Below are 26550 nucleotides of genomic sequence, written 5' to 3'. Positions count from 1 at the left end.
ACTGCAGAAGAGGGTTTTCTTTTCTGCCACATCCTCAAGATGCTTTAGAACCTCTGATGTTTTTTGCGTTTACCACTACAAAATTACCAAGGAGCCTATGCTGCAGCTGTTTGTTTGTTTGTTTATTTATTTATCCCCACACTCTGTTACACATTTCTCCATCTCTCTTCAATTGTTTTCGTAGATACCTCTGCTTAAACTAAGAAGCTTGCAGGGAGGGTTGCTTCATGACTTCCTTTCCAGAGAATTAATTCAAGGATGGGAAGCCAGAGATGCTGAAGACTACCAGAGATGATTAATGTGCATGCATATTCGGTAATTTTGGCATGCATGAACTGGCCACTTCATAGTAATGGTAAGTGCCAGAATACTACACCCAACCTACAACAACTTTATAAAATTTACTCTTGAAATATTAACAGCAATTTCTTTCCATCAGAGTGAATAAAAATGATAGAAACAGTGTTCTTCTGAAACACTAGTAGTATTATCAAGTGGGAAGTCCTCCAGAAAAATATTCTAAGAAAGATTTTGGGCCTTCCTCAGGGCATTCCTCTGCCTATCAAAGATGGAGGTGGAATCTCTAACAGAGAATTCACTCTGCATTTGTAAAAATCAGAAACTGATTTCCTATGTGTGGACCACTACTTTTGGGACCACTATGTAAGCTTGATGTCAGCAAATTGTCATCAGGTGATATAAGAGTGCTTGTGACTCCCTTATCCACCATGTATGCATCCCAGTTTCAAAATAAATGAACAAACAAACAAACAAAGTTAAAAATACACTGAAATCTTGCAAACCTGACAAAATCTAAAGAGATTTCAAGAGAGAATGAATTTTTGACTATTTAATTTTTTAATTTTATTTTGGCATCTGTTCCATAAACCACCTACAATATCGTCAGAGTGATCTACTGATCCCAGGTTGCAAGCTACTGAGATAGAAAAAGGAACTTTTGTCAGTTACCTGAAAATTGTTGTACTTGTACAGTGTGCCTCCAGTATGCAAAGTCACAAGGCCCATGGAAGCTACATCTGCATACTGGCTTGGGAAAAGGAACAGATCTACACAGCAGCCGTTAGCAACACAGTCTTTGGCTAAGGCCTCATAAATATTTGTCTGGGGCTGAAACAGCATCTGGAGAATGTAAAAGTAAGCATTCTAAGTAACTGGCAAACAGAAGAACAAGATATTGCAATGAATAAGGAGGCAAACCAAAAAGTAAATGCAATTCAGATATAGTTTTAAGAGCTAAACAATTTTAAGCATCAAACACCAAGGCAGTTGCATGTTTTTTTGAAAAGAATAGATAAACTATTTCAGGTCCTAATCAAATACCTTAATGTATTAAGAATTGTGCAGTTTGCACAGATATGTTCATGAACTGGTACAGGTAGTCTTCGCTTACTGATGGTAATTGGGACTGGAAACTCTGTCACTAAGCGATGTGGTCATAAGGCACAATGTTATGTGACCGCACTGACTTATGACAGCAGTTTTGGCAGTCCCAGTTCCCCTCAATAGGTGAATCCCATGTAATCGCAGCATCCTGCAGTCACATGATTGCCATTTGCAACCTCCTGCCAGCTTCCCCATCAACTTCGCTTGTCAGAAGCCAGCAGTGAAGGTCCCATATGGCAATCACGTGACCATGGGATACTGCATGTCATAATTGTGAGCCAGTTGTCAGGCACCTGAATCACTATCATGTGACTACAGGGATGCTGTGATGGCTGCAACTACAAGGACCTGTCGTAAGTCCCCCTCATTCAGTGCTATTGTAACTTTGAACATTCGCTGAACAAGGGGACATGAAGCGAGGACTACCTGTATATATGACCGAGACAGATTAACTATTAGAAATAGAACTTCCATGTCAGTCAACCACAGCTGTAATTCTTCTTTGAGCAGAAGATGCTGCTAGCTAAGCCCAGAGGAGGCTGAAAGCTCTGTGAAGTTTCCCCTCTCCTAGTAAAATTCTTATTGCCTTCTCAATGAAGAACTTCTCTCCCAGAGAATTCTTAGTATCGGTAAACCATTAGCCCTTGCCCAAATCCAACCACTACAAAAGAGTATTTTAATACAGCCCCGTAATTTTTAATTGAGATAGCTCACGTAGGCAAATGATCCAGATCCATATATCACTCATTTGTATGCATAGACATCAAATCCCAGGTAACATGCAAAGTGAAATATAATATCTAATACCCATTTTCATTTTCTTGATCAGACAACAATATCCATTTAATAGGGTAGAAATGGTGGACTAGGATGGCACAGCCTTCATTTGGGCTTCATAAAACAAATTTATGGATGGAGAAACTGGGTGGACTATTTTCCAGGGGAAGGAGAAATTCTTCCCCCTTAGTAGGGACAGTAGCATTGCTACTTAGAAAAGCCACAAGAAGCATTCACTCGTAAGTCTCCCTTTAGAGTTAATGGGAACCCAGGGTAACTGCCAGAACGACTATTGCATGCCGAAAGACATAAGATATGCACCTACTTCTTGGCCACATTGTGGCTTCTCTGGGAAGCCAGAAGATGCATTCACACACCTTAATTAACAAGATACCTTCAGCTTGGGACACTTTTTATGCAAACTTATTTGCTAATCCTAACCAGGGCCTCCCACATAAGCAAATCATTGACCCCTTAGCCTTTGAAAACCTTCCTCCTGGCCTCCAGGGTCAGTATCAGAAATCGAATCTATTATTCAATCTCTGAAACTCAATACGGTGCCTGGAGAAGATTTTCTACCCCTGGAACTCTTTAGGACACATACTGATTGGTAGGCCCCATTGTTAGCAGGGCTCCTCTCCCATAAAAATGAACAAGTTGCATCCTGGTTGGATGGGAAGTTGCCCTTGTAGTCCCCATATATAAAAAAGGAGACAAGGGTGACCCAAAAAAATTATAGACCTGTAAGCCCCATTGGAATCATGGCTAAGATGTATAGAAGACTGGGTGATGGGAAAACACCTCTTAGTGGAGGAACAAGCTAATTTAGATCAGAGCACTCCATAATAGACAATTTCTAAAGCTAATTTTACTCCAACAAACTGAATGAAAACTAGTTGAAAAACAGTGCAAGGTAACTTCTATGCCTGACAGCAATACATCCCAAAGCAGAATTAAAAAATACTAACTAATACTGGAGGTTCACATCACAGTTGTTAAGCTTTCTATTCACTACTACTACCTAACACTGGTGCTACTTTTATTCAGAGCCATTTTCATAGTTTGTCGTCATTGCTAACTGGATGAGTTGCAAAAAATGGCAGCTTCCCATGGAGTTTGTGTCAGGGTTATTGAGTCAGAATGCCTCAAATATGAAAGCATCTTTTGACTGCAGTTGTCTCTGATATACTGAGAATTACACTGGCTACATTAAGCTAAATTCAATTTGTAAGACTTTTGTTGGCAAAAAACCAATGACAGATGAACTTGGTAACAATGACATGCAGCAAACATAACCATGTTTACTCTTTTATGCAGCAAGTTGTAGAATAATTCCTTTTTTTAATGAATATACCTTCTCTTTTTCTGTATTGACCAATTTTCTGTCATCTCTACTCTTCAGCTTCCCTGGTGCCTCTCCAGTAGGCAATGAAGAGTGAAAGATAAACAATTTTCCAGCACACTCTGCTGCCTGTAACAAAAATAGATTAAAAAAAAGGAAAAAACAAAAATGACCTTTATTCTCCTGCAGATATAAACTTCTGAGATAAAGCCTTATACAGTTCTGTTATTCCAGTATAAACTCTCAGAGACTTTATAAACTAAATACTCCATTTGTTTAGAGCTTGAACTTTGATATCCTAATACCTCCCCACCACCACCACCACCACCAACAAAATTGAAAATTGAAACCTAGTATCCACAAAAAAATCTAACATAGTAGTATCTGGGTCATGGATATAGTTAAAACTCTCTCCCTCCTTTTCTCCCTCTCTCCCTCTGTGTACACGTGTCTTTGTATTAACAGGCACACCAGGAAAGCCGAGAGGGTCCATCTGCAAAGTTTAATCCAGTTAATTACAGTGAAGTACTTTAGAACTTGAGGGCCCGGAGTGCCCATAAGGGACAATCCTTCAGCTCAAGACCCAGCATCTTGAATAGGAGGATATCTATATGACAAATTCTATGTACAGCAATACAGGGTTGGTGCCATTAATTTCTCTCATGTTGATAATGCTATTAGCAACAGAACAAATAATTCACTATAGAACAGTGTTGACCCGAGTACGGAAAAACAGCATGGGTTTATCCAACGGTTGTTAGAGTGGACATACAAGTTTAAACAACGTTATAATGAAATTAGCTGAAGCACATCACCATAATAATGAAGTTTATTCAACTGCACTTTACAGCTGTATTTTAGGGCTACCTGGAAGGGCCAGGTCAGGAAACAGAAGAGCTTCGAGGTGGACCAGGTCAGGAAACAGAGCTCAAAAGAGTTAATGGGACTCAACGTTATTGTTATTTATTGTAATAACAGAACCTTGAAAGCCGTCCCAAATTTTCCTTGGTCGTCTCATACACTATTCAGAATCACAGACTTATTTTAAACCATTTTCTTACGCTTACTACTTTCCCAGGGCTGAGAATTCTTGTACAGTCTCTTTTATCAGTTAACAGCTTTTGAATTCCTTCACCAATGTCTGACTCCCACTACAGATTGCCACTTTTGAATTAAATAGAGAAGCAAAAAAAGTTTCAACAACGTTTATTTTATTTCAGAGATATCTTTCTAAAATATCTGGAATACATAGGCATCTACTATCCGTCACTGATATCAGTGTTTACTTGGTTCTTTCATGTTATTCACAGAGCCAAAAACAAGCCTATACCTGAAGCAAACTAATTTTTTCATATAAATGCCCACTGAATCTTATCAAGGACTGAGATGCTGGTTGTTTTAATATTAAAATACATAAAATTTATGATGTAGTAATTTTGCCTACAGTAAGTCATCCCTACACTCTAGTGCATGTGAATGCAGTATTTCAGAAGTACATTATTCATTGGCTGTCTTTCATAAGTAAATTACACACTAGATAATTATTGGGAATCAAGTGAAGTTAGCATTAAAATATTAAGTTTTCAAAATTGTTTTACAGAATCTAAAATGAATTAGCACCCAAAACATTCACCTTGAAACAGTTAACCTCACATGTTTCCCAGTCTGAAGCATGAAAAAGAGGTAATAAAAATGTTTCACATCAGAAAACCAAAAGAAATGGAGCTATCATGAAATATACTGTATGTAATCACTTGGGAAAGAGGGCAGTTAAATTTGCATCAACCCTTCTCACATATTTAGACTGTCAACACTGCATTTGTCATAGAAGCAACATGATTATTGTATGTATCCCTACACACACACCATTACTTTACCCACCCACCCCCTAGTTCCAATCATTGGTTATGTCACGTGTATGAGAGGAAGCCTATCTTATACTTAGTATCTTTATGAGCAGTATAAGTTACAATTTTTCACTCCACTACCACACCTTTTCAAACAGACCAATTATTATTCAAACATCAATTTCCTCTTCCCAGGAAGAGGGTGAAATACAAAAATGCTGTGATCATTTGATTTATGTAGCAAGGCATGTGATACTGAATTTGTTCACAGTTGGCATTGTGAGGAAAAAAAACAAAGGAAAATAAATGCAGAGACTAAAAGGCTGTTGAGCTATTGGTATCACTTTCATAGTAAACACACACATACACACACACACAAATGCACGCACACACACACACACACACACCATTCCATATGGATCCCCCTTTGAAGTTATGATGTATTCAGTGTATGGAGTTTGGTTTTAATTTTCTTGGTATGCGCTTGCAGCACCCTTGTTCATTTCTTTTAGACACAACTGTTGCCATTTGCCATTTATCTAATTCATATAACTGAATATATTTTCCTTAAAACGAATTTTCTTCTCTCTGTCCACAGATATGTGACTTTTTAAAATACAAAACAACCAACATGTCCATACATACATACATATGCACATTCTAATTAAGAGTGACCTAGAATTGTTATTTCCAAAATTTCAGGACAACAAATAAACTACATACTTATTTTTAGACACAGAGGAAGCTGCCTTGTTAATCAGATCATTGCTCCATCTAACTGAACACTGTCTTGATCAGTAGCGTCTGTTCAGTCCTCCAGAAATCCTTTCTAGCCTTGAGACACCAAAGTCTAATCTTGACCCTTTATAGGCAAAGCATGCTTTCCAAAACAATGTGCTGAACATGATATTTCTATTCTGAAAATAAGCTACATTCTATAAAACATTTCACATTTTTCCACCACTACCACCATCCACTTTTAATATAATTGCTCTGGAATCTATATTTGCATATCAGAAAACACAATATAATCAGCTGTGACTGTTGACTTAAGGTTAAAGCTATTTCAGTGTTTTCTCTATAGAAGTGTCAAGCAGATGTGCAACTGAAGGAGTGAATGGAACTGGAGGACTTAACCAGCCTTTAAGTAGCAACTTGAAGGCCATATTCCAAAGTGAGTGCACAGAGGACACAAAGTGGGCAGGACCAACTAACATTTTATTTTATTATGAAAGATACAAGAGCGATAAGGTGTTCTGAATGTGGAACAGATCATTATTTGGTAGTCTTTAGAATGGATCTTCAGAAAAATGGACATTAAAAAAAAAAGAAGATAAATTATTTTTAGAATGGAGATTGATCTCCCAATGGAATAAATGGAAACTGAATGCAAAAAAATGATGTAGAAACTGCTTGGACAGATTAAAACAGACAGAGTCCCCCTGTGTGGGGAGATGGGCAGTGATAAAGTTTGATAAAATAAATAAAATAAATAAAAACAAAAAATTATAGTGCACCACAGAATTGCATGGAATTACTCTAATGGGAAGTAGGAAACATGATGCTTGGTAGAACAATTAGGTGAAAGAGGCTGCAGATGAGAGCATGTAAGAGCACTACTGCTGCAAATGAGCATGAGAAAAACATATTGTATAATGTGTACAATGACAGTTGCAGAACAATGCAGTGAAAGAGAGCAATGAACAGTTCAGATTAAAAGAGGCAGAGGAAGTACAGAGCTATTGTCATGGGAATAAAAAATTGTTTTGAAAGTGGATGAAGAGAGCTAAACAAGAGACCTCCTGCCTAGTGAATGGTATTAAAAATAAAAGTGATGAAATAATGTGGAATGAAACTGAAATGAGAGAATGCTGGATGGAATATTTTATAGATTTTGTGTGGGAACACAAGCAGTGCCCTGCTGGATTGGACCCCTGGCCCATTTAGTCCAGCAGTCTGTTCTCACAGTGGCCAACCAGCTGCACAAGGAAGCCGTTAGTCTCCGAGCAGATGGCTTTCAGAAGTAGGCACACTACCATCAAGGCTAATAGCCATTGATCCCCATGACACCTATGAACTGGTCCAACCCTCTTCTGAAGCCAGTCGAGCGGGTAGCCAGCATCGTATCTTGTAGTAGCAAATTCCAAAGTTTAATTATACATTGTATAAACAATATTTCCTTTTGTCTGTCCTGATTCTTCCAAGATTCAATTTCATTGGTTGACCTCTGGTTCTAGTATTTTGAGAAGGGGAAAATAGCTTCTCCTTGTCCACTTTATCCCCATCATGCATAATTTTGTACATCTAAATCACATCCCTTCTTATTCGCCTCCTTTCTAGACTGAAAAGTTCCAAATGTTGCTATCTTTCCTCTTAGAGAAGTTACTCCAGCTCTTTCATCATCTAATGTCATGAGTACTGATGGTGAACAGGAGGATGCCCCTATCCAGGAGGAAAAATGCATGCATAGTTTAGAAGGTTTGAATCTTCCTTTGAAGAAACTCAGAGCAGGCCCACCTTAGATTTCTGGGTTTTAACTGTGAGGGTTTTCCATCAGCCTTTCAGTTTAGCAGGATTTTCTGTCGAGTCAAGTAGAACAATAAACACTAGACACTTAACCAACCATCTCAGCGTGGTTGTTCGATCCACAATAGGATATCTAAGTTGCAGTCTTCTGAACCTTCTCTAATTCCATTATATACTTTTTGAGGTGCAGAAACTAGAACTGTGCACAATATTCCAGATGCAGTCACATAATTGATTTATATAAAGGCATTATGATTATGATATTGGCATCTCTATTTTCAATACTATTTCTTATTATCCCTAACATGCTGTTGGCCTTTTTTTTACAGCAGATACACTGTGTGGACACCTTCACTGAACTTTTTACCACTACTCCAAGATCTCTTTCCTCATCAGTCACTGCTAGCTCTGATCCCATTAGTTTGTATGAATAGTTAGGTTTTTTGGCACCAATGTGCATCACTACACTTGCTCATGTTGAATGACATCTGCCATTTTGACACCCATTCCCCTAATGTGCAGAGATCTCTTTGGAGCTCTTCATAGTCCCTTATTGTTTGTACCACTTTGAACAATTTAGTGTCATCAGTAAACTTGGCTATTCCAGATGATTTATAAGTATGTTAAAAAGCAACGGTCTTTGATGAGGGACTTTGTCAAAGGCTTTTTGAATATCTAAGTAGATTATGTTTACTGGCTTGCCCTTATCCACATATTAATACACTCTAGATTAGTTAAACAGGACCCTTTAGATCAGTTAGACAGGACCTTCACTTAGTGAAGCCATGTTGGGTATTCTTGAGCAAAACCAGTGTCTCCAGATGTTTGGTAATTTTATTTTTAATAACAGTTTCCATTATCTTCCCCGGAAGACATGCTAAGCTGACAGGCCTATAATTTCCTGGATCACCCTGTGAACTCTTTTTAAAAATTGGAGCTATGCTGGCTACCTTCCAGGCCTCAATGACAGAGGCCAAGTGTAGAGACAGATTGCATAATTTAGTCAGAAGGTCCACAATCTCAGCTTTAAGCTCCTTAATAACTGTTGGGTTGATGCCATCAGGGCCTGGTGATTTGTTTATGTTCAGTTTAACAATAAGGCCTAGCACTTCTTCTCCTGTCACCACTATATGGCTTAGTTTGTCTGATTCTTTTCCTCAGAATAAGAGCTTAGGCCATTTTTATTCCTTTAAAGATGGAAGCAAATAATTTGTTTAGCTTCTCTGCAATTTCCTTTTCTCCTCTTTGCACACCTTTGACTCCTTCTTCTTCCAAGGGACCAACGGCCTCCCTGGCTGGCTTCCTGCTTCTAATGTAAATCAAAATAATGTAAATCAAAAAACTGGAACTGAAGATAATGCTATAAATGTTAAGTATCCAAGAAAAATGATGAAAAGGAAATCATAAATACCATGAAATGCTGAAAAACTGTGAATCTTTAGATAGAGGTGGTGTAACTGGAGAAAGGTTAAAATACAGATGAGATCTGCTTATGGAATAGCTGTGAGGCATGTTTCACATGACTATAAAGAATGCATCTGTGCCCAATGATTGGAAGGATGCTGTTACTCTTGTGGAGTTCTTGGTGCTCTCTGAGCTTGGTTGTTTGCTTGCAGACATTACCCAACCAGGTAACATCATCAGTGCAATGTTACCTAGTTGCGTAATGAAATGTCTGCAGGCAAATAACCAAGCTCAGAGAGCACCAAGAACTCCACAGTTCAACCCTGAGGTACTGTACATATATTCTCTTCCATTGGCTGTTACTCTTCCCCTATCCAAAGGGAAAGGTAGCAAGAATTAATGCAAAAATACAGGAGTTTCTGTTTGTTAAGAGTGCCTGGGAAGGTGTTTGGCAAAATTCTAACTGAAGGGGAATGAAAGGTGACAATTAGCAAAACTTGGGAAATGCAGAGAGGTTTCGTGCTGGGCTGGAGTCTCTGGCCCTAACTTTTGTTCTTCAGCAGGTGACTGAGAATGGACCCTTGCTGATTTAAAGAAAACATACAGTAAAATGAAGGCTGACTGGGTTAATAGGGAGCTGAAGTTTCTGAATGAAATTATGTAACTAAAATATGTGAGAATAAGCAGAATGATTAGCAAATGGTTCAACACTGAGCAGGGAATAACGTAAGAATATCTGATGTCTCTGTGATCATTAAGGAATTTATGAATGCAGGTATAAAAATGCTTGTGAAGAGGTTAGAGGTGCATTGATTGAGATCACAAACTTTAAGCACTTTTGTATGCAGACTATTATTTACAGTATGGTTGGCTGAGAATCTGAATGACTGGCAGCAAACATTAGATAAATTGCATGATATAACAAAGAATATGGATCTGAAAATTTACGTTACAAAATCGTCAGTGTGTTTGACAGAGAAAATGGGATGAATGACTGCATGTTACAGTATATACAAATATCCCCCAAAATAGAGTATATAGATAAATTTCTGTAGAATATTTACTAACTATGAGAAAATGGGTGAAGAAATGTTAAAATGCACAGATGCTAGCTGAATGTTGGTAGGTAACATGTGCTCTGTTGTGAAGAAAGAATGCTTTTCAGGAAAAGCAAAAATGGCTGTGTATAACAGTGTACTTCATCCCACTTTGTTACATGGAAATGAGAGTTGACTTTATCAGAAGAAATATAAAAGTAACCTGAATGCACTGTATGTGTTAAAACAAGAAAATACAGAGCCAAGAATAAATTAATGGATGGAAATGGAATACAGAAATGACTGAAATTTGTATATTTTTAGTTATATTGTATGGTTGTTGTTTTAACTGATTATTGTAAATGGCTAAGAGTCCCCCGATGGGAGGAGATGGGCAGGGACTAAATTAAAAAAAAAAAGACTTCTGGTGGGGACATGGCAGACTGAACAGCTGTGCCTGTGGGCTCAGTGGGCAGAACTGACAATGCAGCAGTTTTTTCCAGCTCAGGCAGGTTTTTCCTGAAGCCTAGGAGTGTTTTTCTGGAAAAAGGAAAATACTTGGAATCACCCCATCTATCCTCCGGGTGGCTGCTTGCAGCCAGGAGATTGCAAACAGCGTGTCATATTGGACTGGGAAGAGCTAGCCAGGAGGCTAGGATGTCACCATTTCCCAAGCTGTGCTGTAGCCTTAAAGGGACGCTAGGCCCAGCCACCCCATTTCTAAATCACTCAATTTATATTTCTTTTAAGTACGCATATCCTAAGAGAGGCTTCCTACAGCAAGGAGAAGCCGGCTGTCTTGGTGCTTAACATTATTTTTGGGATTTATTTTTTTTTAAAAATTATTTTTTAAGTTTTGGACTTTGTTTTCCCTCCAAATATTAAGGAGGATTGAGAGTAAATAATTGTCTCCCTATTATTTTTGTACTAAATTTGAAGATATTAGCATTTTCCTACACGTTGAATTGGCTGTTTTGAACTTTCAGTTTTCTGCTTCTACTTTCCCTGGGGAACTGCCTGCATATCTCACTTTCACTTGTGTAAACACATTCCAGGATTTTTTCATATTCGCTGGTTAAGCTCCTAGGGGCGCCATAATTTATTGCATGAGACATGGAGGATTCTAAACAGATTTTCTTTGACTTCCATCAAGATTTTAAACATATTTTGTCTGATTCTTACCAAATTTTTATGCAAGACATTCAAGACATTGTGGAAAATATGAAGTCTAAAATGTGCCATGTCGTGGATGAAACTGAGGAATTTAACAGTGACAGAAATGTCTCTTCTAAGAATGAGATTGGGATTTCTACTGAAATGCTGGATGGAGATCAGATAGTTGAGTTGGAGAAATTTAAGGGAGAGAGTGAGTTGCAAGCCATAAGTGAAATTGATCTTCTGATGGAATGCCATGGAAAAGAAGGGGTTATTATGTATGGGAGGTTTCCTGAAGAGAAGTCAGAGTTTCTGAGGGGGGCAGTTGGGCTCTTCGATTTTTTTCAAAAAAACCTCTGTGCACATTGTGGGGATATGTAAATGCTCTGGTTTATTTTGAACTGGGATACGGGTTTAAGAATATTTATCTGGATTGCTTTTATGGTTTGGCTGATTTCATTTATCTTTAACGATTTGGATTAAGATTATCAAGGTATAATAAAAAATAATAAATGTCTGGATGGTTTTGGGTTTAATATGATCCAGGTTATTAAAACTGTTGTATTATCAAGAACAATGGCATATAATTTATATATATATTTAGTTTGATCTTTATTATAGTAGACAGAAATGTATAGAATAGTAGTAGGAAGGAAATAATTAAATAAATGTTATCTTGGGGAGGAAGTTGATTAGGAGGTTTATATAAATTTTTCTTTTTTTTTTCTTTTAATATAAGGGGAGGGATTAACTGTATTTAGTGATTTTTACGATGTGCCAATGGAATGATTTATAGAAATAATGTGATTTTGGTTTAATATAGAGTAAAGGACTGATTATGGAAATTTTTGTAGATTCTTGCTGTTAAAAGTCGAAAGTCACCTCTTTTTGTAACTTTGAAAAAAAATTTCTTGTGTTTCCACATTTTTTTAATTTTTTTTATTTGTAGTTTTTTGTTTTTCTGTAGCTTTTATCTTTGCTTGAAACTTAATAAAATTCTTATTAAAAAGTCAATGTATATGGAATTAGTGGAAATAAGGATAGTTTTCAAGGATATAAATGTATGGATAGATACAGTGAATGGGACTGCTATAAACAGAACTTTAATTCTGTTAAAGGGATGAGAATTATTTCTTACTATTTCTTACTGCTTTTCCACACTTTACATAATGTTGCTTACCCAAAAGGGAATTGTGTGATGGAAATAGCCTGTTATGTATTATGCAAATAAAATTAAATTGGAGGGGGGGGAGATTGCAAGGGTGCATCATAAGCCCTACCAGAAATCCCACCAGACCATATTTTTTGATCTTGTACTTGCCCCACCTCACATACATAGATAAATGTATTTCTTTAATAGTATCTTATTTTTAAAAAGAATCTTGTCATATCATGTGCACTGGAACATTATTTTTTTTAAAAATTGCTATACAACAGCAGTAGTGTTCCTATGTTTTATGGTGCAACCTGGGGAAAAATAAATCAATATTTTTCAAGGAGAGTTTTTCATAGCTTAGCAAGGCTCTGAGGTGAAAAGGAGTCTAACCTTGAGTGCTTCCATGCCTGCCTGGATCACTGGAGCAAAGACTGTCTCGCTCTCATTTGTATCTTCAAACATCTCAGGAATCTGGTCCAGCAAGCTAGACAAGGGAAGGAAAATTGGTGGTTCAAAAGATTGGACTAGATGGAAGAAATCACCCTTCTCCAATCTGGTGCTCTCAAACTTGGTGAAACTACAGCTCCCATAATAAAAATCCAGCTTGTACATTATGGGATTTATCTGCAATTAAAGTGTTTAGGAAGGCTGCAAAATTATAAAGATCCATTTTTTTCCCTGAAGGCCTTTTCATTAAAGAAAAGATAAAACAATTATATTTATTTAGATTATCAGCCTTTACAAAACTATATAGAGGCCTTATTTGACAAGAAAAAAACCTGAAACTCATGCAAAGAACACTTGTGCTTGGATTATTTATTTATTTATATTTATTTATTTATTTGTTAAATTTTTATCACCACCCATCTCCCCTCAAAGGAGGGACTCTAGGTGGTATAATTATAATCTATTATATGAAAAGAAATTACATTTTAAGAAGGGCTAGAAACAAAAATACAAAATTTGACAAGTATCTTTCATAAGAGTTTTAGGAAAATTAAATGTATATAATCATACATTTTATAATTTAAACAGTGAGTTCAATTGTACTGAACATGCAAACATAGATATACAAATCTACACAAGCGCAATATTAGCTACACAAATCCTCAATAGAATAGGTTGCAAATTGCTTAGGCTGCTAAGAATCAGACTGACAACCTTTTTCAAGTTTTCCCATTCATTGGGGAGTTTGTCCATTAAAAAAAAATAATCTGGGTGGTTCTGTGATGACTGAAATTCTCTCTCAGCGGAACAGTGGGCCATGCCTTTGTAGTATTGAAATAGTCTAGCCATACGAATACAATGAGTACCCAGCTTGCTGGGGTTGGCAATGACCAGGGAAGGCAATGGCAAACCACCCTGCTATAGTCTGTCAAGAAAACACTGCGAAAGTGGCATCCCCCAAAGGGCCAGACAGGACTCGGTGCTTGCACAGGGGACCTTTCACCTTTACCATATGTGAGCAAAAATATACTATATTAGTTCATGTGACTGCTCTTTATATTGTTAAATATGAAGTACATATTATTGGGAGTGCATGGCTTTTTACAAATATAATCCCTGCTGAGATATTAATATGAGAAACAAATATATAAAATATTTGCTTACTTATTTATAACAGATTGTGACTCTTGGAAGTTGACAAGGAAGCCATCCAACAAAGGTACAAATACTTCACTGACATCAGTAACTACCATCATCTGAGGTTGCGCGAGAGTGCTTTTTACATTGAAGAAAAAGAGGACTTTATTGTAAGTGACAAATCCAACTCGAATTGTTGAAACGCCTTGCTCCTCCCTTGAAGAGAAAGAGTTTTAGAAAGCACAGTTGCAGGAAATTGCTTTGCACTGTTATTATTTCACCTTACCCAAACATTCAGATTTTATATAAACATGGTAGGTAAAAGACTACATCCACACATACAGTATGCAGCTCTTGTTGAAACCTTTCAGTGAATCAATTCCTGGCCAGATATATGAGGTCAGAATCTGGATGTGAGTTAGAAAGAATAAATAACTGATGGAGAACTCTGACTGACTTTCAGAGCAAGCATTGGGTTGCAGACACCCAATGCTTTGGTTTCCTAAGAGTAACTATATAAACCATGTATACCTCAGAAGTATTTTTAATATTTTTGTTTTAATTAAAACTACCTTTTAAAAAAAAACAAATTCGATTGGATAAATAGCCTGGTGGACACCAAAGAGATGAACACTGGTACCTTTAGGAATTATCCTGGATTGCCCTTATAATGGCAGTGAGATAGGTGGCACATATTTATTTATTTATCACATTTATATGGCCACCCATTTCACACCAAGCGACCCTGGGTGGTGTATAAATTTGATTAATAGAAAAATAAATAAATAAATAAATAATAGTCCCAAGGCACTCCTTTCTTAACCCACTTATCCTACTACCTTCGAAACAATGCTCCTACTGAAAAAACAGCAGTACAGTCTCCTTAATCCAGGCTTGACCCCTGGTAGCTTTATGGACAGGGCCATGCAGTTTTCTTGCTCATAATATGGGAGATATTTGCCTTTAGACCTGGGATTTCCTGGTGGCTTCCCACCCACATTCTATCCAAGTCCAAGCCTGCTTAGCTTTTTGAGTTTGACCAAGATGAGATGGATCCTGTTAAGCTGGCTCAAGAGAGAGAGAGAGAGAGGGAGAGAGAGAGAATCCAAACAAATTATAAACATGGGACAAGACTGATTTTGTTTTTGTTTTGTTGCATTAAATATCTGCTTGAAGCTGAGTGCAACGGGTTGAAGATGACAACATGAGGTGCATCATTACAGAAGTGAAAGGAGAAGGAAAGAATCAAATAATCCATCCATCAGTCATGACTTTCACCCATCAGTTGTTTTTAAATTAAAAATGTTATTACTTTTGCTGAATATTTATTATACTTTTTTCTTACTTTGGAAGTCTGTTCAGCATGGTTTTTAGTTCTTCACAAATGAGCTTAACAAGACCACTTTTTATGTTATTGTATGACACATCAATCATAAAAATATAGGCTGGTGGCTGGGGCGGCTTGTTGTTCTATGAAGAAGAAAGAAAAAGGCATTTTATAATGTAGAGCTTTTATTATATATTATATTTATATTTTACAATGCATCTTTTTAATTGATATTTAATTTTTACTTTGTAAACCGCCGAGATAGGCGGTGAAAAAACAAACAAATAAATAATAAAATAAAAACAACAATTGTATGACAAATTTGATATTTTTTTCCAAGATTCTCAAAACAACCAGAGATTTCCAAATATTATATTACTATTAATGTCAGTGCTATCATAATTACTATTAAGAGAGTCAGTTTGGTGTAGTGGTTAAGGCATCAGGCTAGAAACTAGGAGACCATGAGTTCTAGTCCCACCTTAGGCGCAAAGCCAGCTGGGTGACCTTGGGCCAGCCACTCTCTCTCAGCCCTAGGAAGGAGGCAATGGCAAACCACTTCTGAAAAACCTTACCAAGAAAGCTGTAAGGACTTGTCATGGCTGTCTCTGAGAATCAGACATGATTGAACAGTAAAAAAAAAATACTATTACAGTAATTACAGCTAATTTAAGTGTCACTCTCTTCTGATATTAAGACTTTGAAAATCTCAGTCATCCTGCCAAGCGACTTCCCACCCAGATGGAAAAGAGGTGGGGGATTTTCATTAGGATGATGGTGCAAGGTGAAAAAAATATAAACACCATGATCTATCCTGGCTCTTGTGATCTCAATATGGGGAGCAGCATACATGCTTACTTAAAAAGGAAGGTAATTTTCATTGCTTCCCCTTGCACTTTCCTAATACTACTTTGTTTAAGCTGCAAGGCACAAAGGACTAAGGGGTGAAAATAATTTTATGAAAGAATCTCCCATGCCTCCTCCTATATGTTGAGTGTTCTCATGCAGAACACTGCTCAAGATATACAGTCCCTTTTATAGGTACTCTATGTGCATAAATGTTCTGCACACTCTGGGTTAGTCAAATCTTCTGATGTCCCACCATTTTTACTTAACTCTCAGAGCTGGATGATGAGGTATCTTATGAACTTAAGGAACTAATAATATTAATCAAGAATTTAAGCAGACAAAAAAAGTGTTTCTCAGACCTTTTTTGAAGAAAACATTCAGCATCAAGACAATTTATGAGAATGCTGTTGAGGATATCGGCTACCCACTGCAAGCACTCATAGGTTGCCTTTGCTCCAGGAACATAAAAATGATAAACAACTTTCCCTCTGCTCCAATTCAATGCTGAAAATCCCCTGAAGTCAAATATAAACTTAGAACAGGCTCCCATATTTTCTCTTTCAAACAATCAGCCTGAACTCTAGCATGAGTTGAATGCTTATGAAAACCACTTCCTGCACCATAAGTAACTCATAGAAGCTAATCCACACATTCATAGATTAATTGTTGAAAAATAAAGGACAAGGTGATTAGGAATGCAACTCTGAGTAATTGCATCATAATGTACAATAATGGCTGTTTCTTCTTCTTCCAGTCATAAGCTTAAGATGTCAGAACATCCCTCAGAGAAATAAGGGAACTGCAGAAATTGATTAGGAGTTCTGAGTTTTTAAAAGCTGTTCTAACTAATCTCCAAATACCACCACAAAACACCTATCTATATATTAATTCTCCCTAAATATTTATCATCATGGTTAATATTCCTACATATTTATCATCAACAAACACAATAGAAAGTTGTCATTTTCCTCAGATATTGAGGTGGAAAGCTCAAATATCTTTCCCCCAAACATTAGTGATAAAGTTTACAATATGAAATGTCAGTTATAAAAGGAATGGACAGTTCATAATTCAACTTAACCAAGAATATATTATAAATTAGAAAGAAAAAAACTGAATCCTACAAAGACTTATCCAGAGATCCATGCAAGTTCAAGATAAAACATAGGTCATAAAATGATAGGTTGGAAGAGAATTTTAGAGGTCATCTGGCCCAACCCCTTGCTCAGTGCAGGATCTACTACAGCATCTCTTACAGACAACTCTCCATTCTCTATCTGAAAACTTCTAGTGAAGGATAACACTCCACTTCATATGGCAGCCTGTTGCACTGGCTGACCACTTGTATATTTGGGAATTTCCTGCTGACCTACTTCCTTGTACCTTTAACCCACTGGTCCTGATCCTGATCTTGGTCCAGTTCCAGCAACAGAGAACATGCTTACTCTCTCTCCCATGTGACAGGTATTTGAAGGGATCTGAAGTTTGCTATTGTATCTTTCCTCAGTTGTCTCTTTTACAGGAAACATACCTGGATCTTTTAATTATTCCTCACAGGCTGGGCTGGATTTAGGCTAAGGGTGAATAGACACTGGCCAATGCCACCCTTCTTCCAAACCATTCTAAAAATACAAATTTTCACATCAGCGTGAGGTGGTACCATCAGTCAATGTGGCTGTTGTCATGTACTCTTGAGTCGGTACTGCTCAGAGGGCTTTCTTTCTGGACTCCTCACCATTTTAGTAGTCCTACTCTATACTCTCTCCAACTTCTCACAGTCCTGTCTGCATTGAGGTGCCCAGAACTGCAGGGCAAGGTAGAGTAGAGTGGAACAATTGTTCACACTGATCTGGGCTCTATGGTTCTGTTTAAGGCACCCAACATAGCATTTGTCTTTTACCAGCTGCACCACACTATTGTCTCATGTTAACTTGTGGTCCAAAAGGAGAACCAGATCTTTTTCATATGTGCTTTGAAACATCAGATCAATGGGGGAACAGTGTTCTTTGGCTTACCAGGTTATCAGATTAAAAATATAGTGGCTATATTCATAAAAAATTGTAAGCTTGGTTAGTTTTAACCCTGATTAGATTTTATGAGATTAGTGTACTGTGTGACTCAGACAATTGATAGTGGTGTTCTGTGCAAAGACACAAAATGAACCAATTCAATAATCATATTAAGCATGTTACAGTATGTGAACACATTCATTATATGACTGTAAAAACTAAAAATATGGATTCTGCTCCTCAAGAGAAAATTTTAGGGGAAAAAAAGGAAAATTCTATTGTATTAATGTAACTTACCATATTCTTCTTTATTTGGACTGTATATTTCATATTACCCTGGGTATAGATTTTAATTTTAAATAAACAAATAAGGCTCAACTTTTTACATATGTAATGAATTCTCTCTGATTTAGCACATGTATTACAATATTTTTTCATGTTGAATCAGATTTACCTTGCAATAATCTAAAGTAGCAACATACTCATAAGATCCAAGTGAGAGCTCTGGTCTTTCGTAGTGGTCTATTCTTCTACCAATGTGATCCAGATGTTGAAAATAGAATGGAGGAACTAAAAAAAAAAGGGGAGGATTTATTTCTCTCCTTTCGTTCAACACAAATGGCCATATAAAACCTCACACTGCATTGTTCTGAAAGTGGTAATACCGGATACACAGTAGATTTTATATGAAAGGAGCAACGTTGCAAGGGATGTAAGTAGCTCTTTTCGTAGCTTTTTACATGGATTTTGCTTTACAACAATTATTGGTGAAGATGAAACCACTTGTAATATAAGTTTATGTTTCCAACCAAATCTCTCCATCTTGAACAGACTTCCTTTACTTGCCTCATCCCTATTTTTTCTGTCAATCTAATCACACACCTTTTCGGTTGTAGGATTTAGGAGAGTTTCATTCTGTCAGTATGCTGTCTGTCTGGTGAGGCACACACTGCACAAGCAAACCCATATCTCTGATGTTATTTCTCTTCATATTATGTTTTTCCTCTAACCATTTATATGAAGTTCCTTACTGGCTACTTCAGCATTTGCATGTTACACAATTGCAACAGCCATTGCAGCAGCTTTCAATAGGGAAGTTGCATTTCCTTAAGTATATGCTAAATGGCAAAGGGAGGGAAGGAGAAAAGAAGTGGGGTGGGCTTGGATTGCCTTTAAAGGTATTGGAAAAGGACCAATCCTGTACCTCAAAAGAACCCAAGAGTTTTTGTTTTTCTCTGTGAGGAGAAGCAAAGAGGCGCTGCCTCTATATTTTTGCTCATTTAGTGCAATTAAAGTTTAAGAATTTGAAAAGAAAAAAAACTTTCCTTAGACCTGTCCTTGAGGAAAAGCAGTTTGCTGGTAGTAGATAGCAATTAAAAAAAAAATCAGCACACCTTCCAAGGTGCAAAAATTGTGGTGGAACAATAAATCTTACATTGTATTATTTCACAGATGTAAGTAATACAGGTAAGTAATGGCAGTGAAAATGCAGCAGCTCTCAGATCTCAAGTAACTGTTCACTGTAGAAACACGAGACCTCCTCCAACATTCATACAATACACATTTGTGTATGTTCTATCCTCCCGTTATGAACCCAGCAAATACTTGGCTATGCAATGTTTCAGTTTTAATTCAGAACTATGCTTTAGAAATCGTGGAAGTACAAATGCATCACCCATATCTGACTCCTTCAAACAACCACAAGTTTTTGTAGAAACACCTAGCTGCTGAAGGGGAGGCTAGTGCAATCCTGGAAATAAATTTACAATTATTTTACCATGGCCATCATCTTCTCCACAAGACTGGACATTGTTCTTTTAACTTCTGCTTATGATGAAACTTACAGTGCAAAAAAAAAGCAGAAGGAAAAGAATATTGCAGGCATGCAAACAATTCTAGTTAAATGGCAATATCAGTCTAAATGTTTGATAGCTCACTTCTATATACATTTGTGAGAACTTTCTGCTGAATAAACAGTCCCAGCAGCCAACTGTCTTCTCTTTCTTTCCACAGATTAAGCTCTGAAGCAAATAAGAGTTGGCATAAGACTTTCAAGGTTCATGTTTCACAGTTGAAAAGATTACTGTATTAGGGAAAGCTCTGTGCCACTTTGATCCAGCTGAGGAAATCCAACTAGATGCAAACATCTTGAAAGACGCATTCTGACAAAGCCTTGGGACTCAGCCAGAAGCTCAGGAACTTGTATTTATGAGTCACATGCAGTTGCACTTGGACAAATATGGCATGGCATCTACTGTTCAAAGCAACTCCAGTCACAGTAAAATTAATGGATGATTTAACCATCATAGTCCTTTGTCATAAACGGAGGCAAGGAACTTAATACTTGTTCTTTTCTAAATGGTTCAAAAATGTATTTCAATCTATATAGAAAACAATTTCATTTAATAATAAATACTTTTCTTTGCCTGCCTCCCTACTTTAATGAAATCACACATGGGGTATAAAATTCACAGTACTATTATTTTACAGAAGTGATCTTATAGAAAAAACTCAAGTACTTGTCCAAAAAAAACAACAACCAACAGATTGACTGTTCTTGCTGTTCTTTCTCGTTAAGCATACATAGTACATGTATCTGTATATCTTAAGGAAAGCCTTTGATTCTTTTCTCTGCCTGTCAAAATGTAACGTTCTGCTTGTATATGGAAACAGCAGCACTTCCTTAATACAAAGATTTCTAGCTTATCTTTGGTAATTGTTCTAACCGTGTAGAAAACAACAGGTATGCTGTTTTGTGTTTTTTCTGTTCAATATGAAATAGAATTCCTAGAGCAAAGATCAAATGACTCTATTGCACATTTACTACTGCCAAGATAATACAAGGCTTTGTGAAGTCTTCCTCTAATAAGACACAACATGAAGGACCATGCTGAAATATTTCCAATGGACAAATTCAGAATTTCGGTTCACATGAAGTGAAATGTTTAAGCAAAATACCAATTCATCCTGGCATGATCCTGATTCTTACTTTGGGATTGCAATTTTATATCTATATGCCTTGTGGTAATCCACAAATATACACATTTGGAAAATCAGGCAAAAGATTCAGCTGTAATGCTTATTTTCATATTGGAATAGAAACACAGAGATGCTAAGAAGAGAATAGGGTAGTGGGTGAAGGAAGTTCAGCAAAGATTTCCAGTGGCCTTTTCTTAGGTAGAAGATTAGTGTGAACATCTAATCTTCATTCCCTTTGATCTTAATTGATCATTCCTTCATTCACTGGAATCACAGAGTTGGAAAGGGCCAATTATGTCATGATGTTCAACCCCGTGCTCAATTCATGAATCCAAATTAAAGAATCCCTGAAATATATTGTCCAGCCTACATTTGAACAAATAATAAATGCAGAAGCAGTTCTTTGGTCAGGGATGCTCTATTTTCAAAGGCTATTACAAAACTCAGAAATAGTCATAATTTGTAAGCAACAGCTACATTCAGAAGACAAAGAACTGCATTAAAATATATTTAATCCTCTTTGTCACTCAGCATAGTCTGTGCAAATGGAACTGAGATATATGATTTCTTGTAATTCATCTACACTAGATGAGATTTCCACAAAAGTGACATATTTTTATAAACATTATTTCCAGTTGGAATAAAGTGAAAAAAAATTCTTCTATTTTCTTCTTTTTAATTAACCCAAATATGTCAATATTTGTTTGGAGAATCAGTTCTCTTTAATCTCAAAAACAACAATAAGAAAACCAATACTACTTACCATCATTCACACAGTTACAAAACCCACACTGATATTTTCTTCCTCCCTCAATGAACTGCATGAAGGGGCACATGTAAGCTTTGCACCGATTGCATCGAATTGGTCCATTTTCCCCATGGTTTACCAGATAAAGTGGTGTCTGCAGAGAATTTTAAAAAATGATGATGCAAATTGAATAGGTCACTGTCTCAGCTATATACAGTTACATTTGAAGAATCGCTGCTTTTATATTCATACTGAGGGAGTTTTTAAACTACAGTTTTCTTAATGAATCCTGAATCCTGTGTGCTTTCCTCCACATAGCACTTTTAATGTTTTGTAATTTACAATACTGTTCTTGTTGCTTAATTGAATCAATATGAAATATAATTGAAGAACAGCACGCATCAATGCTTCACAATGGAAAAGTAACTTTAAAAAAGCAAACTTTATTCCTTAACTAATACAAACTAGCTCACTGATCATACATCACTCAAGCTTTTCTTATGGGAGAGTTGAGGACAAATCTTTCCCACTAAAATGACTGGGATTTGAAAGTACCTAACCTTGGGCTGGATCATATCTACTGTAAACAAAAATTAAAGCAACTAATTGTATATAATTGCATAGTATAATGCAGTGATAACATTTATTCGGAAATAATTATCATTGTAATGACAAGGTTTCTTATATGAATGTGCAATGTACTTATATCTTTTCTTAATATGACCCTTAGCGCATGTGCACACACATACACCCACCCCCCAGCAAACTTCATTTCAATAGACTTATTTTGGGGAGAGAAAGGTCTGATAAACTGACTAATTTGGGGAAAGAAATGTCTGATAAACTGACGAGTCGGGTATCACAGGGATTTATGTCATTTGTATAATGAAGTCATTTTGCAAAGGACCTCAGCAAGTGAAACCCAATTCTCTGATATTTGATAAATCGAAATTTCACTGAACATATTGAATGTAGTTAGTATGCTAAACTGCAGATTGCAGTTTCAGACTCACAGTCCCCTTCCCCATGAATAAGAAATGGCTATTGGTCACATACAGAGTCAAGCCTCTCCTCTTATTAGAGATAGAGGTGTTTTTTTTCAGGCAGAGGTCTACAGGGAAAGCAAGGTAAAGAACAAGGTTTTCCCATCTCCCTTGAGCCCTGATTAACTTTTTGGAACTTCCAAGAACCTGGTGAAGTAACTGAAGAACATTTGCTTCAAAAAGTATTTTGTTTCTGAAGAAATAGATAAAACATGTATAGCTAGGAATTTGCACTAGGTTGTTGTATTTCTGCTTTCTGTGTTGTGCTATGTCTTACGTTCTTCATCTCTCTGTACAAGTTAGGGAATTGAATGTTTGATGTCAGCCTTCAATCAAATCTCAGGCAAAGTTCATGAAGATTTTTTTTTCCTTTAGAAACTTGTGTTCTGTAATAATATTTGGAACTTTCTCCCCATTCTCTTTGAATAATTTGGGCAAAGGGGGTCTCTATTTATAGTTGTCAGCCCTTCAATGTAGTCCAGATCTGGAAACAGATACCACAAGAAATGCTAGAACTTTATTTTATTGATATAGGCTATAATAATATAATCTAGAAAGTTGATAATTTTTCTCCTTCCCTCCATCTTATACCAAAGAGAGTGAAGGTGAGGCAATCTTGTATTTCTTCCTCATGTTCCCCCAATGGCTGCTGCATATTTTCTTCAAGGTACCACTGTATGCCTTTACATCAGCAGACCAGTACCATTTTGTGATCTGCTCAAGTATTTTTCTTTTCTAACTAACTTGCAAGCTACTGTGTTAATCATAATCTAGGCAGCCCTATAATTATCTTCTTCCACACTGAAAGTTTGCATTTTAATATTTAACATTACGACTTGTTTTTACATTTTCTCTTCTTTTAAATATAATTATATTTTGTTTATCATCCATGGGATTGGTTTATCTCCTGCAGAACAGGAGGGAAGGCTGAATATTCTATTAACCATCTTTATGCTTCTCAGCCAGGAGGTGCACTACTGAAATTCTCTCTCTCCCCCCCCCCTATTTAACCTGTTCATCACTAGAAATGCAACACATTTCTGTATGAGTTAATGTGTGTCTCTCACACACCAGTGTTAGGGTATGGGCACCAAGTGAGGTGCCCCCCATGGATAACTGATGGAGCAGCAACTACCAGGCTGTTATCCTAAAGCAGGAGGTATAAGCATAATCATTTTTATAGCAGCTTGAATAGTCAATTTTGAACATTTTCTACTTCAAGTCCTATCAGATTTAACAAAAGATCTAACAAAAGAGAGAAACATGCATAATTCTTTCCATTGAATCTCACAGGGTAAGGAATAAAGTCTTCTAAACTCAGCAAGAATTATTTTCAATAAAAATACATGGAACTGGATTGTTTGGGCTGGATTGTGTCCAATAAGCCAGTAGTTTGGTCTACCTTTTCTTTCAGTCAAATTGCTTTGCACTGAAACAAGGCTATGTTAAAAAAAAATAATTTGTGAGTAATTTATCTTCTATGAATTATTTCCTCAAATCAGCAAGCTCAAATAAAAAAGAATGCTCATAAAAGTCACTGGTTGAGGTTAACAGGCTGCAGATATATTAATCTGCTTGCTTGTATCTAATATATTACTAGAGACAGATTTAGTAAAATCAAAACAAAACAAATTTTTCTAATGTTTTCTTATTAGAGGTGGAAAGTTTATCTTTGTACTCATTCTGATTCCCATAAAAAACTCAAGTTAGCAACATATCATTTTAGCCTTACATTAAATGTTTTTAAGAATGGTCTTGCCTTTTTAATTGTCAGCAGTACAGAATTAAAACACAGTTATTGCAAAGAAATAGTACAACTGAAATATAATTAAAACTAATATTTTGGGGGGAAAAAACTGTTATATTACTATGATCAGAAATACCACTTCATCAACTATTTTATTTAGTTTATATATGCAAATGTATGCAATTTGCCTACAATGCCATCAACAGCAGAAATCATCTATTTATTCCAAGAACAATAAACTTAAAAGGAAATGCATGTTTTTAAAAAACTGCTTTCTCTGGTATTTTCCTATTCATATGAAATCCACATTCTTCAAAGAGTTACTATACTTGTCAGGGAAATTCTTGTAGCCTGAAAGCTTCTTTGATGTCTTTCTTAATTTTAAACTAGGGCTGTTTACGATCATCTTCGTAACAGTATCACTTATTTAAATCTGTGGCCATTCACTTCTTAAACATGATTATGAATTCATTTCAAAGTCAGAATGGCACAGATCTTGTTTTTTTTATGCCTGATCTAACATAAACCTTTTATGCACAAATTTTATTATTATTATTAAATGTAGTCTTTTATTCATTTATCTAAAATAAAACTAAGAAGTTCATTTGAGTATGATGATTTCAGCTATAATTGTCTACAGTCAGAAAAGACGGTATGTCAGCTTTGCAAAACTCTTCTTTATGCTCCATACTATCTGTAGGGGTCACTGTACCCAAAGAGATACAGTACTTATAATAAGCATCAGACCTGTGCTAATTGCAGTATCAGTAGAGTTGCAGCATATGCTAAAATACAAATCCAGTGAGACTGAGAAAGACCAAACAAATGTTATTAATTTGTCTTACAATGAAATAATGTGCTGATGTTGGTCCCTGAAAAAAGGGCATTCAGAATCAATAGTAATAAATCTAATTTGTTCCTAATGATGACTAAAAACATTAACAAGGCAACTGGCAATAAAATGCTATGATGTACAAAGTTACTACCTCAGATTCTCTGTTGGGCATGTTGTGATTTCTCTAAGCTATTTTTAAAGAGAAAGTGTCGGTGATGTTGTTTTTCATAAAGTTATTTAGTCACCCCATATGTATCATTTAAAATTTTGACCCATTAATTAGGATGATCTAGTAGAAACACATATTTTGTTTTCTCTGGGGTGAAAAAGTAGTGATTGACTCTTGACTGAGCAAGAACTGAGCTGATTTTAGATGTATTATTTATCAGATATCACTCTTTTTGTTAGAGTCATATTAGCTATCTTAGACCCACCAGATTACTGTAATTTGAGACCTCTGCTCTACTGTGGCTTTGCAGTATCTGAATAGAACAAATATCCTATTAGTGTAATATTTATAAAGCAAACCAAGTGATATTTGTGAAAATTAAATCAGGAATCGGGTACTGTATGTAACACAGTATAACCTATATTTGTGTTATATACAATATGTATATGTTTTATATATACATACATACATAAGACCAGTGACACTACTATACACTATTTAATCAATTTTCTCCTATGAACAGTATGAATATGTTCCCTCTTGGCATTTGTATCAGTCAGCACATAACAAGGTACATATCTGGGCAGTCAACACATTTGCAGTTGTCAAGGA

The 26550-nt window shown here is 36.3% G+C and overlaps 1 protein-coding gene across 2 annotated transcripts in view; it reads right to left on the bottom strand.

The window, feature by feature from the left end:
* SEC24D (SEC24 homolog D, COPII coat complex component) overlaps positions 1-26550 on the bottom strand; it is a 71116-nt gene that overhangs the window by 11120 nt on the left and 33446 nt on the right. For both annotated transcript variants that reach the window (XM_063310419.1, XM_063310420.1), the window contains exons 9-15: positions 22160-22298; positions 18872-18987; positions 15578-15702; positions 14260-14448; positions 13039-13132; positions 3536-3652; positions 970-1140 (exon numbers count right to left, since the gene is read on the bottom strand). In XM_063310419.1, the coding sequence (XP_063166489.1) occupies positions 970-1140; positions 3536-3652; positions 13039-13132; positions 14260-14448; positions 15578-15702; positions 18872-18987; positions 22160-22298 (951 nt within the window). The remainder of the gene's footprint in view (positions 1-969; positions 1141-3535; positions 3653-13038; positions 13133-14259; positions 14449-15577; positions 15703-18871; positions 18988-22159; positions 22299-26550) is intronic.

This window comes from Candoia aspera, chromosome 8, assembly GCF_035149785.1.
Source record: "Candoia aspera isolate rCanAsp1 chromosome 8, rCanAsp1.hap2, whole genome shotgun sequence".
Taxonomy (NCBI): domain Eukaryota; kingdom Metazoa; phylum Chordata; class Lepidosauria; order Squamata; family Boidae; genus Candoia; species Candoia aspera.
The sequence above is the reverse complement of the archived record's forward strand: the minus strand, read 5'-3'. Positions and strand labels throughout refer to the sequence as shown.